Below are 14,841 nucleotides of genomic sequence, written 5' to 3' on the forward strand. Positions count from 1 at the left end.
GTTGACAAAAAGAGGAGGAAACTGGAAGCATGTATTTAAGCTTGATATTAAAATACATTATTTATTAATGTTTAAGATATATCATCTAACTCAAAGTGCTGGATTCAGGCCAGGATTACAAATGGCTTTAAGGATATTACCAGGACCAGAGTGTTCAGAAAACCCTCAAGTCTAAAATAAAGCTTCCCTGGAAGAATAAACCAAATCAGCTACACCGGGATATCTAATCTGCTTCCCTAACTGGCACAGGAATGTGCCAAATGTCCCGAATCCACCTGGACGAGGGGAAATGGGGTCAAGCAACCGGATGCTCTGCAACGGTCTACAGCCCTTAGCAGCAGACCAAACACAAGGCAGCCACGTGGCGTAAGACAAAACGATACAAATCCACTCTTCTGGCTAAAATTTGTTCAAAAAAAGAAAAAAAAAATCTGTAAGAGTTACACCTCCTGATAGACATTACTTAGATTTACTATTATCTGTCAGATTAACATATCTCTTCCCATATAAAAACTTAAGGCCAGAATAAGCTCTGGACTGCGTGCTCTAATTTGACAAAAATGTTATTACGTGTCCGGGTCTGATCCAGACCAAACTGGTATTGCTGGATCATCTAACGTTGCACAGAGCCAGTATTAACGGCTATGGAGCACCAACAGCGCAGACACATTTGCCACAAGACTACTGCAGCTCCATGGCACAATCGTGTTAGGCATCCAGAGATGGACATATGCATATAGATAGATAGATATAAGCCCCCCAGTATTACTACATTAAATAGTAATCCTGGACAGACAAGCATCTGGACTTAAAGATACTCATATGCACACCTGGGAGCTGAGAAAGCGGCAACATCTGTGTGATAAGAGCTATTAATTTTGCAAAGACAGCAAGCTCTTGCTTCAGAAGCAAAGTCGACTGAGCTCTTCTTTCTCCTGTTCAGCAAGGCAACGTTTCTTTCCAGGATTTATTGGCTACAACACCTCACTTATGCTTTATCATACGTACAAACATACCGAATCTCCATTGCCACGTAAACCAGGTTCCAGTTTGGTGAAGGCAGAGCTGAAAAGGAATGCTTCCCACGGGCGATGAAAAAGTGTTCACAAATGCTTTAAGATGCTATAAGATTGTCTAAAGATGTGGAAAAAAACTTTACAGGCAGATGATTACGCCTTTAGACAATTGCAGAACTTAGGTTGGGAATCAACTGAAGCAGTTGCTCTCTTGAAACATCACACACGAATGATGAACAACATTTAAGTTTCATCCTTTTGTTTCGTCCATTAAAGATATAATTGTTAACTGCTCAAAATGAAATAGTGCATGAAGTGAAAGTTAAACGCAAAAAGCCCACAAATTACACTTATGGAGAAACTTGGGAAAAATCAATATGAAATTACAGTACACTTCAGCTTGGACTCCTCCATTTCCACATGTGCACATATGTCCCAGACTCCAGAGATCATCTTATTAGAACATATACTTTTATAAACGCTAACATCGCTGTGCAACGTGCTGGTGTTTGCGCAGCGTATGAGTAGGAGAAAGTCAAGTCCTCCCGCACCAGGAACCCTAGAGCTAAGGCTGAACGCTCTGCTCCGTTTCAGCCCGGCTAATCTCCATGGAATAGCTCCGAGCCTTGCTCGGGCGCTGAATACACAAGGCTGTCTTCAGCTCGTCTTATTTATAACCATTTTCCCCCCTGAATGCCAGCTGACTCATCTCATTCCCGGTAAACACACACCGCTCCGCGTGGCAGGGCAAGCGGCTGCCTCTGATGCACGGCATCCCAGAGGGGAGGGAAGCACTGCTCTGGCAATGCAAAAAGTCCAACGAGCGAGTCTTACGTATGGTATAAGAGACTTAATAGACCCATAAATACGTCAACCCGCGTGCTTGAAACGGAAACCTCCCACGTGGAAGCAGCTAGGAAACATGCTTAGAATATCCCCCGCCATCCTTGATGTCTCTCGGACAAGGTGCTACCCTGCTCTGGCCGAGGGGCGCGCAGGATTCACGCAAAAAAAGCATTTCCATCCTTCCCGCTGCTTCTTTTCCCAACAGAAGCTGAAAAGGGGCAAGCTTGAAATTCAGTCAGTTTTACTTGTGTGTATATATATACACATATATGCACATATATATATGTGTATATATAAAAAAATAAGCATGAGCTCTTAGAGGCTCATATTTTTGCAACTTGGCATAATTATACAGCGCAAATAGTCCTCTAACTTCTCTTGGTTTGTACATTAGTCATAGACACACCAAAAAAGCTGCATGAACATACGCCAGACATGCTCCAAACACGGGCAAGCTGGAACTCCGTCGTGCGTTTGGCACGTCTCTGCTCAGCCTGCTTTTCCTTCTGCGGCTTTACGGGGCAAAGCTGAGCTGAGCAGCTGCAGAATCCAGGACCCTTCATCTTAAAGGCTGCAATTATTCAAGTCTTAAAGACTCCAATTCTAGCCCCTACCGGTAGGCACTGAAAATTTTATTAAGTAATGGCTGTTTGAAAGCCATCGCGCAGCCCAGGGGAAACGTATTAGTACGCTTGAAGCCTGTCTCGGAAGAGAGGCTAAAGATTTGGTGCCCCCAGAGAGATTCCCCCCCCCCCCCCAAACCCCTGTCGGTTGTCCCTGAAAAACAAAAGTTTTAATAGTTTACTATGGCAGAGAAATTGGCAGCAACGCCGTCACTGTGCCTTAGCAATCAAGCCCGTTCTTCCAGCATTGCACGCAGTTAAACTGAAAATGAATTGGTCCAAGGGGGCAGGGGGGAGGGAAAAAAAAGAAAAAACCTATACACAGAACCTGGTTTCCTGCATATTTGTGCGCCATTTCTCCTCTAATCCCCCCACCACGGGGAACTGTTGACAGGGCTTTGCAGAGCATATATATTTCTTGCAAAGTTTGTTATTTTAATAAAAACGTAGCAGACCTCAGTTTTGCCTCTTCTGGAAGTTCTCACCGTCAGGATTACACGGTTTCCTCAAATGCAAAATCCGACCCGCTCATGGTCATGAATGTCACGCCTGAGCGGCTAATCTGTGAATACAGCGTTCGTTAGCTTTATTTACTCTAAAAACGAAGATGTCCCCCTCAAACTGTACCATCTGACTGCTCACCAGGGTGTTTTGCCATCTGCAGAGGGCTCACAAACACTTGCCCTCTTTAGCCTGGTTTACTGAACCCCCAACTCCTGCTTAGGTGAAAGTAACAGCAGATCTCAAGCATATGCCGACCTAAGAAAAACATGTTGTTTTTAAAGAATATATATAGAAGGATGAGAAGAATGAAGATTGCTAACTTATGCAAGACTGTAAGGTGGAGTTAGTCACGCATTTTCCAAAAATATTGAAAGGTCAGTTCAAACCGCTATCACAAAAGAGCCCGCTGCTAATTTTCACTCGCCTCTTTGCTGCCTTGCTGTCACTCAAGATCTCGCAGACGCCCCACTGCAAATTATGACAAGAGTCCAAAGCCAAACAAAGCCAAAAGCACCACCTTTCTCCAAAGATGAAAGCACATCCAAAGGATTTCAACAGCTTTCGTGCTCGCACTATTGAAGCTGTGCAAACGAGCACCATTGCTAAGTATCTTTACTGCTTTCCATCTGCCTGGAGAACAGGGGCAAGAACGTGGCCGAGCCGTGGACCCTTCTCCAGCTCCTCCAGGGAAAAGGCTGCGCCCAGACTCGCAGATCCCAGGATCCCAGGCTGCCAGCTGGACCATGCTCAAAAGAAAATATACTCAAAGACAAAATACAAAGACAAAAAGTATCTATATCTATATATATTCTTCCTCTTTACTGCTTCAGATGGCCACGCAGAGGATTGCCTGCATTTCATATATGGAAAAAATAACATTCAGTCCGACCCTGAAGACTTAACAACATAAATTGACCTCAATGTTACTGCTGCAGGATAGGGACACAAACAAATTTTTAGGTATTTAGTGTTAACACTATCACCCGTTCATTTATAAAAAAGGAAAAAAAGCAAGAAAAGAATTCGTTCGCCACCTATGAAATTCATCACTTGTAGGACTCCACTTGTAGGACACCACTATAACTTAATTTACTACTAAATGAAACTTCAAGGTCTTATTTTTTGAGTGATTCTTAAAAAAAAAAAAAAAAGCAGCTGCTTGAAATTGTTCACATAGTATCTGAAGTTTGACAAGCAACTTCAAAGTAGAATTTAATGTATTTATTCATATCAGGGATAACAGCAGACAACTGTCCACAGAATTTACAACTTCTGTAGCTCCAGTGCCAGCACCCTTATATCTAGCAGCATCATCCAGTTGGTCACAATCTTTCCGGAAGAAGAAAAATTAATAAACTATTACAAAAATTAAAATATCTAGATTAGATGTCACACTTTTAAGATGATCTAGGGACTCACTTGCATACATTAGGACAAAAACGTGCGGACTGTTCCCTGCATCGATCGGCAACTCCGGCGCAGCAAAGTCCCATTTGTCATCGGAGATGTTGTATAAGCGACAATTTGCGTATCATCCAAATATCTATCGCTTCAGCTTCGCTATCATTTAACAACTACATAAGGGCAGCTTAGACACCCAACGGCAAATTTATATTTATGATAAGTTATTCTAGTGGATTCACGCGAACATTAAACACTCACCCTGAAGATCCTGACACCAAGCTCCACGATTTTCACTTTCGAGCTGCCTGCGTTATAATACAGCGATAGCAAATCCTCCTACCTAAGCCCCCAACGCAGCAAAACCCGCTCTGAAATTGTTTCCCCTCTCGGGACACGCTGCTGCCATCGGCCTTCCTGGAAGGGAGCGCAGGGAGGCGGAAAAAAACCCGCCGGTAGCTCCAGGTCCTCCTTTGTGGCGACTCTTTTTCTACTTTAAAAATATCTACGCTCAGTTTAAAGCCAGTTTCACAGAATTTTTTTGTATATATTTCAAATGATTCGGTATGCTCAGCATCTTGGCTTATTTTGCACTATTCTTCCCAGCACGTTCCCCAGACAGGTAACTCGAGTGCTGCTAATACATAAGAAAAAGGCCTGTACATCATGCCGACACCTACTACGCATAATCAAGAATATGTGACAAGGTGACGTAGGTGCAGTTATTTGCACCCATGTGCAATCCCAATCTTGCAATCCCAAGACTATTTCTACAGTAAATGCATTGGAAAAAAAAAAGACGTTAAGGAAAAACACAGTATTGACTCTGGATATCTGGTGAGTTTTTTTGTTTTCTTTTTTAAACGCCATGCATACCAAACTATTTTAACCACAGACGACTTATATTATTTTTATATATATATAAAAACACATCCCCTTTTCTGTCACCAGGCCCCCATTTCAGCAGCAGCTGCTTTACCCACATTTTGACCCCCACCCCCCTGCTCAGCATGCAGACACCATGACCAGTGTAACTTCATTTTGCTCAAACCAATCATTTCTAAAGCTGCCGCAGACACGATTGCAAGAAAAATCAACACAGGAGGAGGAAAGAGCCTGCTGCTAAAAGCCCCTCCAGTAGCAACTAGCAGAGGTTTCCAGTATATAGATGTATTAATGAGGTGGACACTGGTTTTCTCCGCTCTCTCACCAGTAAAACCTGTGAAGTCTTCTCCGTCCGACCTCGAGCAACCACGATTCCCAGCATCTCTCCCAGAGGGTTGTGAAAGGAAGCGCAGAGGTGCCTCCAGACCTAGGCTTGGCGCTGCGCTTCATTGCCCCCACGTACGATGAAACGTGACCACACGCAGCGCGCTCGACTGTGCCTACCTTACCAAGTGAAAAGCTCACAAAATGACCACTAAAGTAAAAACCAGAAAATAGCAGAAATTCATTCATGTCAGAGGTAACCATCCCTTGGGCAACACGTGCAATTCCATCAGGGGAGTAAGCACTTCAGCGCGTGACATTACGCTGCACCACCGTAACGTTGAAGCTGAAGAGCAACAGTTTGGAAGTTGTACGGCTGGACAAGACGATTAAAAAAAACCTACTGAATTCTTTCTTCTTTTAAAATTCCCAGGGCATACATGCAAGCAAGTTCTGCTGTTTCCAAGGTACCCAGAAGCTCATGTAATAATTAAAGGTTACAGCAAAACAAGAAGCAACCTTCTAAAAGCTGGCATGGAGAACCCAGACGACAGCAATGCTAATACTCTTACCGAGCTTCAGAGAAAAAAGGGCTTGGCCTTACCTAGCCCCACCAAGCCATTAAAGACATGAAGACTGGCTAAACCTCCTCCTCCAGTAAAATCACAGAGATGTAAAAATGCGGTCAGCGAAAATAAGCTGGCAGCCTGGCAACAAGGCAGCTAAACTAACGTTGCATTACAAATAATTGTGGTGTGAGCGCTCGTTCAAACTAAAAGCATTCTCACAGATGCTATTTAGAGCCCAAGGGAAAACAAAAAACAGTCAAAATGTGTAATTTTCACAAAGTAAGGGAATTTTTTCGAGTTTTTGGATCATTTTCATCTTTCCACCAGACACCGGCGATTGCAGATTTTCAGAGACCAGTCCTCGGCGCAGAAGCACAAGGGTCATCACTGCCGAGTCGGCCGCTCGGCTCCCCACGGGAGCTTCTGACCACGGACCAGCTCGTAGCCATCGGTTAAAACAGAGGTACACTCACCGTTTCGACTTTCTTCGTCTATGGGGACTATTGTGGCTGGAGGACCTGTCCTGGCCAACTTGCAATCTATAAAGATGAAAAGAGAAGTTATTCCTTGTTCCAGAGGAAGGGTCTTCGAGTTTTCTTTTCAAACAAGCTAGCATACCGGAGACAAGCATCACATAAATACGATATAGGTATAGGCTACAACTGTTAGCTAATTTACCTTCATAGAGGATCAAAATCTGAGCTGCTCCCTTACCCTTTACTCAGCTAGAACTTCATAAAGCAAATGAGAATCTGATAAAACAGGACTACAGACCTCAGATGCTGATCCGTATTTAAAACAAGCATAATCTTAACACGGTTTGTAACATTTTCTCCTAGGCGAGCCTCACTTTTCGTGTCCTGAATACGCACGGTGACACAAGACGGTTTGGTGCTACACTATCATCGTCTCCACGCCTTGTGCTAGAGGCACCACCAGAGGCTGCAGTGAAGCAGAGGTCCTTCAGGGCAGGGATAATACAGTGGTAATTTAACCCAAAGAAATAACAAAGGAATGATTAAAAGGTGTAACTCATAATTAAAGCTTCACAACAGAAACAAACATAACACAAATTTAAGTGCAACAGAAGGATCTAACTAAAGAGAGTGAACAGAATTTTAATAGTGTTCTAAGGAGGGAAAAAAAAATCGAATGAAATAAAAACAGACAAGCAATGTTCAGGAAGTTACATTTTGCCATCTTACCCTCGTATTGCCAGTCTGGAGTCAAAAGTTTAGAGGCATCAATGGAAGCAGAGCAGAACAACGAAAGAAAATAAGAAAGATTTGGTTGTTTAGCTTAAAAGATCGGTTCAAAGACACAAAAAGCAGTACAGGCAGAGCTCGCGGATTCCCAGGCGCAGGCTTGAAAAGCATAAAAAGCATGTATACTGGGTGCGCTAACTGCGTTTGGGGAGTAATTTGGCTTTCTCCTGTTTTTAAAGCCACCCAGGCACTCCCCTGCTCGTCCTCACCGGGCACGAGCACCTGGGGGGGGGGTCACATCTCATTTATCAGGAGCCACCCCAGTTTTAATTGGTTTCTGTACAAGAAAAGAGACCCTGGACTATCCCTGCATTTCCTGAGAGGTCTAGCACTCGCTGCAAAATCCCCGGAGAGAGCCACCTGCAAAGGAAACGGCAGCAAGCAGAGGTGAGCGCCGTCTGCCTGCAAAAAATTCAACATTTCCCGACTTCATTGCGATTGCACAGCAGCGAATCGCAGGCTACAACCGTCGCAGCACAGCCAGGGCCTGCGAAGGAAGCTCAGAATAGCAAAGTATTAATGCACGTCTCTGTTTAGGCTGGACCTCTGAAAGACGCGTTGCTGCGGCGGGATAATTTTATCCCCCCAGCAGCTATACGCAGCTTGTATCAGCGGTGTTGCTTGCACAGCCTTGTGCACCTACTTAGTTTGCTGTCCTCCATCACCAAAATAAATTTATTAAAAAAAATAATAAAAATAAAAAGTGCCACACAAAGTCGGGATTATTCTGTGCTTTTCCTTTTCACCGCGTGCATGCTATAAATATAACAGGAATGCAATAGATAAAACAATTTTTTCCCCCCCGAGACACATTTATTATGGTCTCCTAGAAGTTGACAGTTAGGCAACCAGAAAGACCCTTCAACAAAGTTTTTGTTAGTGTATCAAAGCTCGCCGATAGCTACTTTTATTGAGATTTTCTGGGGGTTTTTTTGACTGGGAGACTGTTCATCACGGAGCAGCAGCTTGGTGGTTACACAGTGTTCGCAGCGCAGGTACCCAAGAGCCAAACGCGGGACTGATTTTTCCTTCTAGAAATGACACGTGCCTTCCCTAAAGGGCAACCAGGACTCTTCTCGAAAACTGAATAAGCTCTTCTCATCGCTCGTCTTTTCCATGGCTACGTTTTGCCCTCAACGGGCACCTCGGCAAAAATTTTGCGCCAATCAGGGTTCGCTTCTCCCCAGGCGCCGGCTGACTGGCAATTTTGATACGTTCCTTAGAGAAGGCTGCAATCATCTGTTTACAGGCAGCCTGTTCTCCCAAACACATCAGGATATTCGGAATTATAATAATGTTTTTTGGTTTTTTTTAAATGAACATTCAGCACTGAAATCTGAAGACAGTCCTAGAGGAAGGTAAACCACATAACCTGTTTTAACAATTTGCAGAGGATTTGCTACAAGTGTGAGGGCAGAAGCAAGAAAACTTACCATGAGGCAAATTTCAACCAAAAGCAAAGATCAGAGCAATAGCGACAACTATTTCTACAGCAGGAGGAGAAAGAAGGTAAATAGGATGCGCGGTAGCAATCTAGCCTATGGATTAGCCTCATGGCACCAATAAATAATAAATAAATAAAAACAACCCCCCCATACCCCAATACTGTCCACAGATAAATAAATTTTCCAGCTTGAACTTATTTTTTCAACTAGCAGAAAAATGAAAAATAAATAAAATAAAAATAAATGCATAAAATACACATTTCCTCTTCACCAATACATTTGCTTTTTCCAATCCTAGACTACAACTGTACTTCCAAACATCGAGTTTTACCGCAAATACCACACCATCTATTTTATAGACTTAGCGCCGCTGTTAACTGGAGTGTATAATTTTATTAGATCTTCCCAACAGTCCAGCAGTACGCACCGAAAGCATTAATAACCGGGGATTAGCCAGCATCATCTTACCCAGTATCACACTTTTTTTTTTTTTAAATAAATTACAAAGATAGATTTACAAATAGATTTACAAAACCATCGCCTCATCTATTCCTCCTCAGAAAGCCGAAGACAGCTCAAACTGTCCAAGCAGGAATACAAAATATAATCACTCAAAAAACATTTCCCTAATATCTTAGTTATGCATTGCCTTTAAAGAAACCTGCCTAGGACCCCTTGCTTGTTAGAAGGTGTAATGCAAGAGGGTAAATATTTAACGGTGCTTAACGTGTACCCAAATGTGCATGGAGAATTACTTCTTACCCACGTTATATTTTATAGTACTGTTTCTTCAAGGAGATATAAGCATCTGGCCGGTCTTCACAAAAAGTAAGATCTGCTCTAGCGATTACATCCTCCTTTTGCACTGCGTATTGCCATCCTTAGCACCAAACGTTAACGCCAACAGACGAGGAGTAGGGAATTTCGTTCTCATTCCTGAACTACAAAACAGAACTACTGAAAGAATACTCCAATTTATTCCCTGTCCTTAAAAGAAAAAAAGGCCAAAAAAAAAAAAAAAAAGAAAGCTATCTGGAAGGTTTTTTTCCCTGAATTTTTGGCTTGCAAGATCAAAAGCTTTCAGTGAGACTCAAAAGACACATACAAATCCCCCAAAGTGCAGTTCCTCTTCTTACAATAACTGAGGATTTTGCGTCCCTGAGCGATGCGACTCCTGGGAACGCCGATCCCTACCGGGGCTGCGGAGGCACGCTAGGATCCTGCGCGCGGCGGCATCCCCAGCAGAGCAGACTTTTCATGAGGAGGCTAAAGCAGACGAAAGGAGGGTGGAAGCATTAAAGGAGTCTGCAGCAAAGGGCAAGGGACCTTAAAAAATAATAATAATTAAAAAATTACCCAGTTAATTTTATTCTGTCTGAAAAACACTGAGTGGTGCTTTCCAGTCCTGATGATTCATAAGTGGTGTACACAGCTGTGAAGGTGGTCTCTCCGGCTTTTTTTTTTGAAAGAGATTTTATAAAACAGTAGATCACACGTAATACCACTGGTTAAATGCAAGGAAAAAATCCCCAGGATCTCCAAGTGACTTGGGGAGAAAAAATTGAAGACTTCGAGGCCCTGGCTGCTCTACAGCAGGCAACCAAAACACAACGTGCTAAAGCATTCAAGAAAGAAAAAAAAGAAGGCTCAGATCCCCTTGGTTTCTGATGGCTAATTTTCCTTTCTAATTATTTTTAATGCGACGGCACAGAGGAAACCCCCCATCTTTGTTCTAGGCGAGACGCTCACCAGCAAGGTCAAACAGCAAGGGCTGGAACAAAAATAACGTGAAAAATACCGTCTTCTGCAGGTGGCCAGCTGCCTGATAACTCGCTGCTTGCCTTCTCTCCTTGCCCTTTCAATTTGCCATCCCACCCACTGGTTACATCAACTTAGAGGACTTCTATCTATTTCAACCGTTTCACAGCTAAAGAAAACTTCTCGAAAAAAATGAAGATACGCATTTTCCAGGCGAGTAAATAAGAAACTTCAATTTTGGAAATCAACAGCCAAATCACTTAAGAGATCCAGCTCTTTTCCACTAGCGATAGCTTTGGAAACCATCCTGTGGCAAAGACGGGAAAGTCTGCGGCTGAAGGAAGAATCCATCGCAGGGATCAGGACCTGCCTTATACGTTTTAACAGAGTTAAAATGTTAAGAGCTTTTGTTGAAGACTATTCTACTCAGGAACTACTCAGGGAAGTAATTTCTTTTTTTTTTTCGTGGCAGAATAAAAGGTTGTATTTTTATTCTTCAGTCTTGTCGCTGCAACAACGAACAGCGCCGTATCCTTTCGATAGGAAAAACTCAAACCTACCTTCAAGTGCAGACTACAGGCAGTATTTCGAGACTAAGGTATTAACTCTCGATGGTTCTCACCCCGCCAACCCCCCAATTAATTTGTCCAAACTCTTTCTGAAAGCATCTACATCATCTCAGAGCAAGCTCGTTTTGAACCCAGTCACTGCTAGTTCACAGGACACCATCTCGCGTAGGAAGAGACGGCAGTCAACCATTCCCCGTTAACCCTCCTCGCTCTGCTTATGGCTTCGATGCACTGTTTCACCCTGAACATTACAGCAGACATAATTTAATTTTAAGTGACTTAGGTGCGCTACAAATCCAAAAAAGGTAATATTTAAAATGCAATATCAGAGTTAGCTCCCATCTTTAAACACAAAGTCATTGACAACTATGAATCTTGCAAATACTAGAACTCTCTCATATACATTCTGTATAAGAGATACCTCCATCCTTGCTTCACCAGGACTTGCCAACAACAGCTTGGAAGGAAAAGAGAGAAAAAACACAAAAATTGCACAAACGTGGACAACTGCAGATCCTAGACCTCCACAGGCAAAATAGCGCTGCTGATGCCTCCATCAGTAGTGTTGGCTCTGAGATCATCTTTAAGTCATATGCATAAATAATAAAATAAGGCACACTATCAACGACATACAGGACCAGCCAGTTTAATCCTGCTATAAAACTAACGTATTTGAGGGCAAACAATAGATTTCAGGCTACCAGCAGGCACATCACGCTATGCTTTATCAGGAATTTCCTGGCAGTTTAAGACGTTACTGTCTCCTGGGCTCTGGCTGGAGGAAGCGAGTCATCCGTACGCTGGCCTGACAGCGGGGAACACACCGACATTTCAGCTCCGCCGGCTCCTCTCGTGCTCACACCCAGGAGGTGACCATGCACAGTCTTTTCCTTTGGCTTAACCGTTCAAATAATAACAGCTGAGAGAGAAATGATAACAGACAGCTGGCAAGCGAGACAGGAGGCTCTGACATCTTAATCCACTCCTGCAGTTTCTGAAGTAACTGTCTGACCTTCACCTAATCCAGATTTCGCTGAATGCCGGAGTTACAGGCCCGGTTGTTTACCTGGACTCTGCACACAAGGAGACACTAAAGCCACTTTATTTGATGTATACAGGATTATGGGGAAAATCCTTGGGTGGTTCAACACCAAGAACAGCCTCGCAGCTTTGTAAAACTCCCTTTATCTCAATGAGTCTCCTACAAGTAAAGCATAGGGCTGAAGCATTTCAACAGCCACTACTAGCCTAACATTAGTAGGCATCTGCCCAGGCATCAGACTGGCTATTAGGCTATCCTGCCCCAGGTCAAGGCAGGCTGCCACAGATATCAAAACTGCCGCCTTTCTCCGTTTCTTTTCCAGTTTCCGTGACTGGAGCCAGGCAGCTGTGGCCCTGATGGACCCCAAGATGGCACGGCTTTGTTCCAGTCACAGAAGGACGAGAAGACCAGTCGTAAGTTACAGCTGCTCAGGCCCTTCTCTCATATCGGCTGTCTTAACCCAAGACGCATCATCTAAAAATCCATGTTCTTTGTATTTCGGTAAATAAATCACAAAATCAGAGAAGATGGTTAAGTCCAGAAAAGGCTTGCTGACCTGTAACCTTTCCATGGCCTACTACTTCTCTTCAAACACAGCTGAACTCAGCCACGGCAAGACCCATTTAGGACATAACTCAGGAATGCTCTGTTAACATCTAGGACAAGAAGGACAAACTGTTCTCCTAAGGCCAGGTGCTGGCCGTGAGTCACAAGGATCTTGCCACAAGCTTGAGAGAGCTAAAGACAAGGAGAGCAGCAGACCGGCAGGAGCTGCCTAAAAACCACTTTCAACCATTTTGGTTGAAACGCAGAGTCCTTGATCCTGCTCCCTCCAATGCCTAAGCACTCGAGTTACCACGTCAATACGATCCCATAACTGTCTCTTGACGCACTTACAGCTCAGAAGCCTCACTTGAACTGCTCACATGTTACAAAAATCCAGCAGCTATCCAAGGACAAAAGTTTGAAAGAACTACAGCTTACAATTGGTATTTATTGTCCAAAGCTACTGAATCTGCTACTCCTCCCTAAGGATAATACCTGTAATTTCAAAATCGTGATTGAATGAGATGCTATTTTTCTTTCATCTCCATAAATGTTAACGGTGAAGAACTTTACTCAAACTTCTCGGGTAGACAAAAATCAGCCTGATATTTCACCTCCCACAACAAAAACTAGAAGGTGATGATGGAAACTGTGACAAGAATGCTTTGGGGTTTGACTAGCATCTTTTGCACCACCTAACATGGGATTTTTTTTTCTTATGCTTTATTGCACTGTTGTTTAATAGAGGTCATTTCTAGCATATGTAAGTTCTAAAAAGTTAAGAAAAAATAACATTCTTCACATTATTTTTCTTTCTTAAAAAGGAAAAAGATAGGGCTCCATGAAATTAGTTGGACACAGTATTTGCCTCTTAGGATTTTTCAAGGCTTCTAATCAGCTGAAAAGAAATGACAACATGCCAGAATCGACTTACAAGAAGATGAAGCACATGTTTATGGACTAACAGGTACTATTCATAAGTGTTGTATGTTATCCAGCCAGGAGAGCTTCCACCTTGCAAAACATTATGTCTACGTCGACCTCTGTAAGAGCAGAGCGTTGATAAGTCATTTGGTTCCTCAAAGGAGCCAGAAATATTTTTCCAGAGGCATAAGGGTAGGACCAAAGTCAGAAGAAAGTCTAAATAAACAGAAAGCAGATTTTTCTAGTACCCTAAAGTATAGCTAAAACCTGCATTTCCCTAGTTCAGTGAGGGCATCAAACATTACATAAGAGTCTTAATTTCAAGTATATTTTCCTCTTTACCTCTGACTATTTCCATCCATGTTGAAAGAGAGAAAGAAAAAAGAGCTGGTAAAAGAGGTTTATAAAAAGGCAAAATATTTGAAGCCTTTTGTTTCGTTTCTTTTGCGACCGTTAAGCACATAAAACGGTCGCACAAAACTCAGATATACAGCTAACACCAGGGAAGCCCAGCCTGTGAGTCCGAGTCACCGTTAATGCTCTGGCCATCACCAATAGATTAATGAAAGGGTTTTAATAAAAAGTAGATATGTGATTTCTATCCAGTTGCTGGCTGGAAATTAAAGAGAGTCCATGCATGTGCCACACAGGACGCACTGTGGAGCAAAGCCAAAGAAACAGCGCTAATTCATTTATTAAAACCTTGCCAGAACTGTAAGTGCCAGGAGAACAGGTTCTCAGTCACTGAGGTGGTTAGAGATGGCACACACTACTGAAGAAAGAAGATAAATATACACATATGCATATGTACATGGCTCTTCAATTCTAAAACCTCAGGCCCAAGGTTTTTATGCACTGAAATTCCCAGCAAAGCCGTGGGGAGTTTGCGACGCGCATGGAAAGCGATCCTGTGCCCTCTGCCTTTTTGGATTTGAGACCCAAGATACAAGAGACCCGAAACTCTAGCAACTCGCGGGGAACTGGCCGAGGTTAAAAAGCCTCACGTCTTCTGGAACACAGATTTTTTGTTTTGAGACCCGCTCCACGCGCAGAAATGCCCACATTTCTCGCCGGGCTAACGTCCCTTTGAAACGCTATATATTTACCTCCACGCGCTGTGCTGC

At 43.1% G+C, this 14,841-nt stretch overlaps 1 protein-coding gene across 1 annotated transcript in view; it reads right to left on the bottom strand.

Annotated features, from left to right (window-relative positions):
* The window catches only part of LOC106485155 (protocadherin-15-like), a 335,439-nt gene that overhangs the window by 258,061 nt on the left and 62,537 nt on the right, over window positions 1-14,841 (bottom strand). Inside the window, exon 3 of the mRNA XM_067299667.1 lies at window positions 6,642-6,707. Within this exon, the coding sequence (XP_067155768.1) occupies window positions 6,642-6,707 (66 nt within the window). The remainder of the gene's footprint in view (window positions 1-6,641; window positions 6,708-14,841) is intronic.

The sequence above is a fragment of the Apteryx mantelli genome, chromosome 7, assembly GCF_036417845.1.
Source record: "Apteryx mantelli isolate bAptMan1 chromosome 7, bAptMan1.hap1, whole genome shotgun sequence".
In the NCBI taxonomy this organism is placed as follows: domain Eukaryota; kingdom Metazoa; phylum Chordata; class Aves; order Apterygiformes; family Apterygidae; genus Apteryx; species Apteryx mantelli.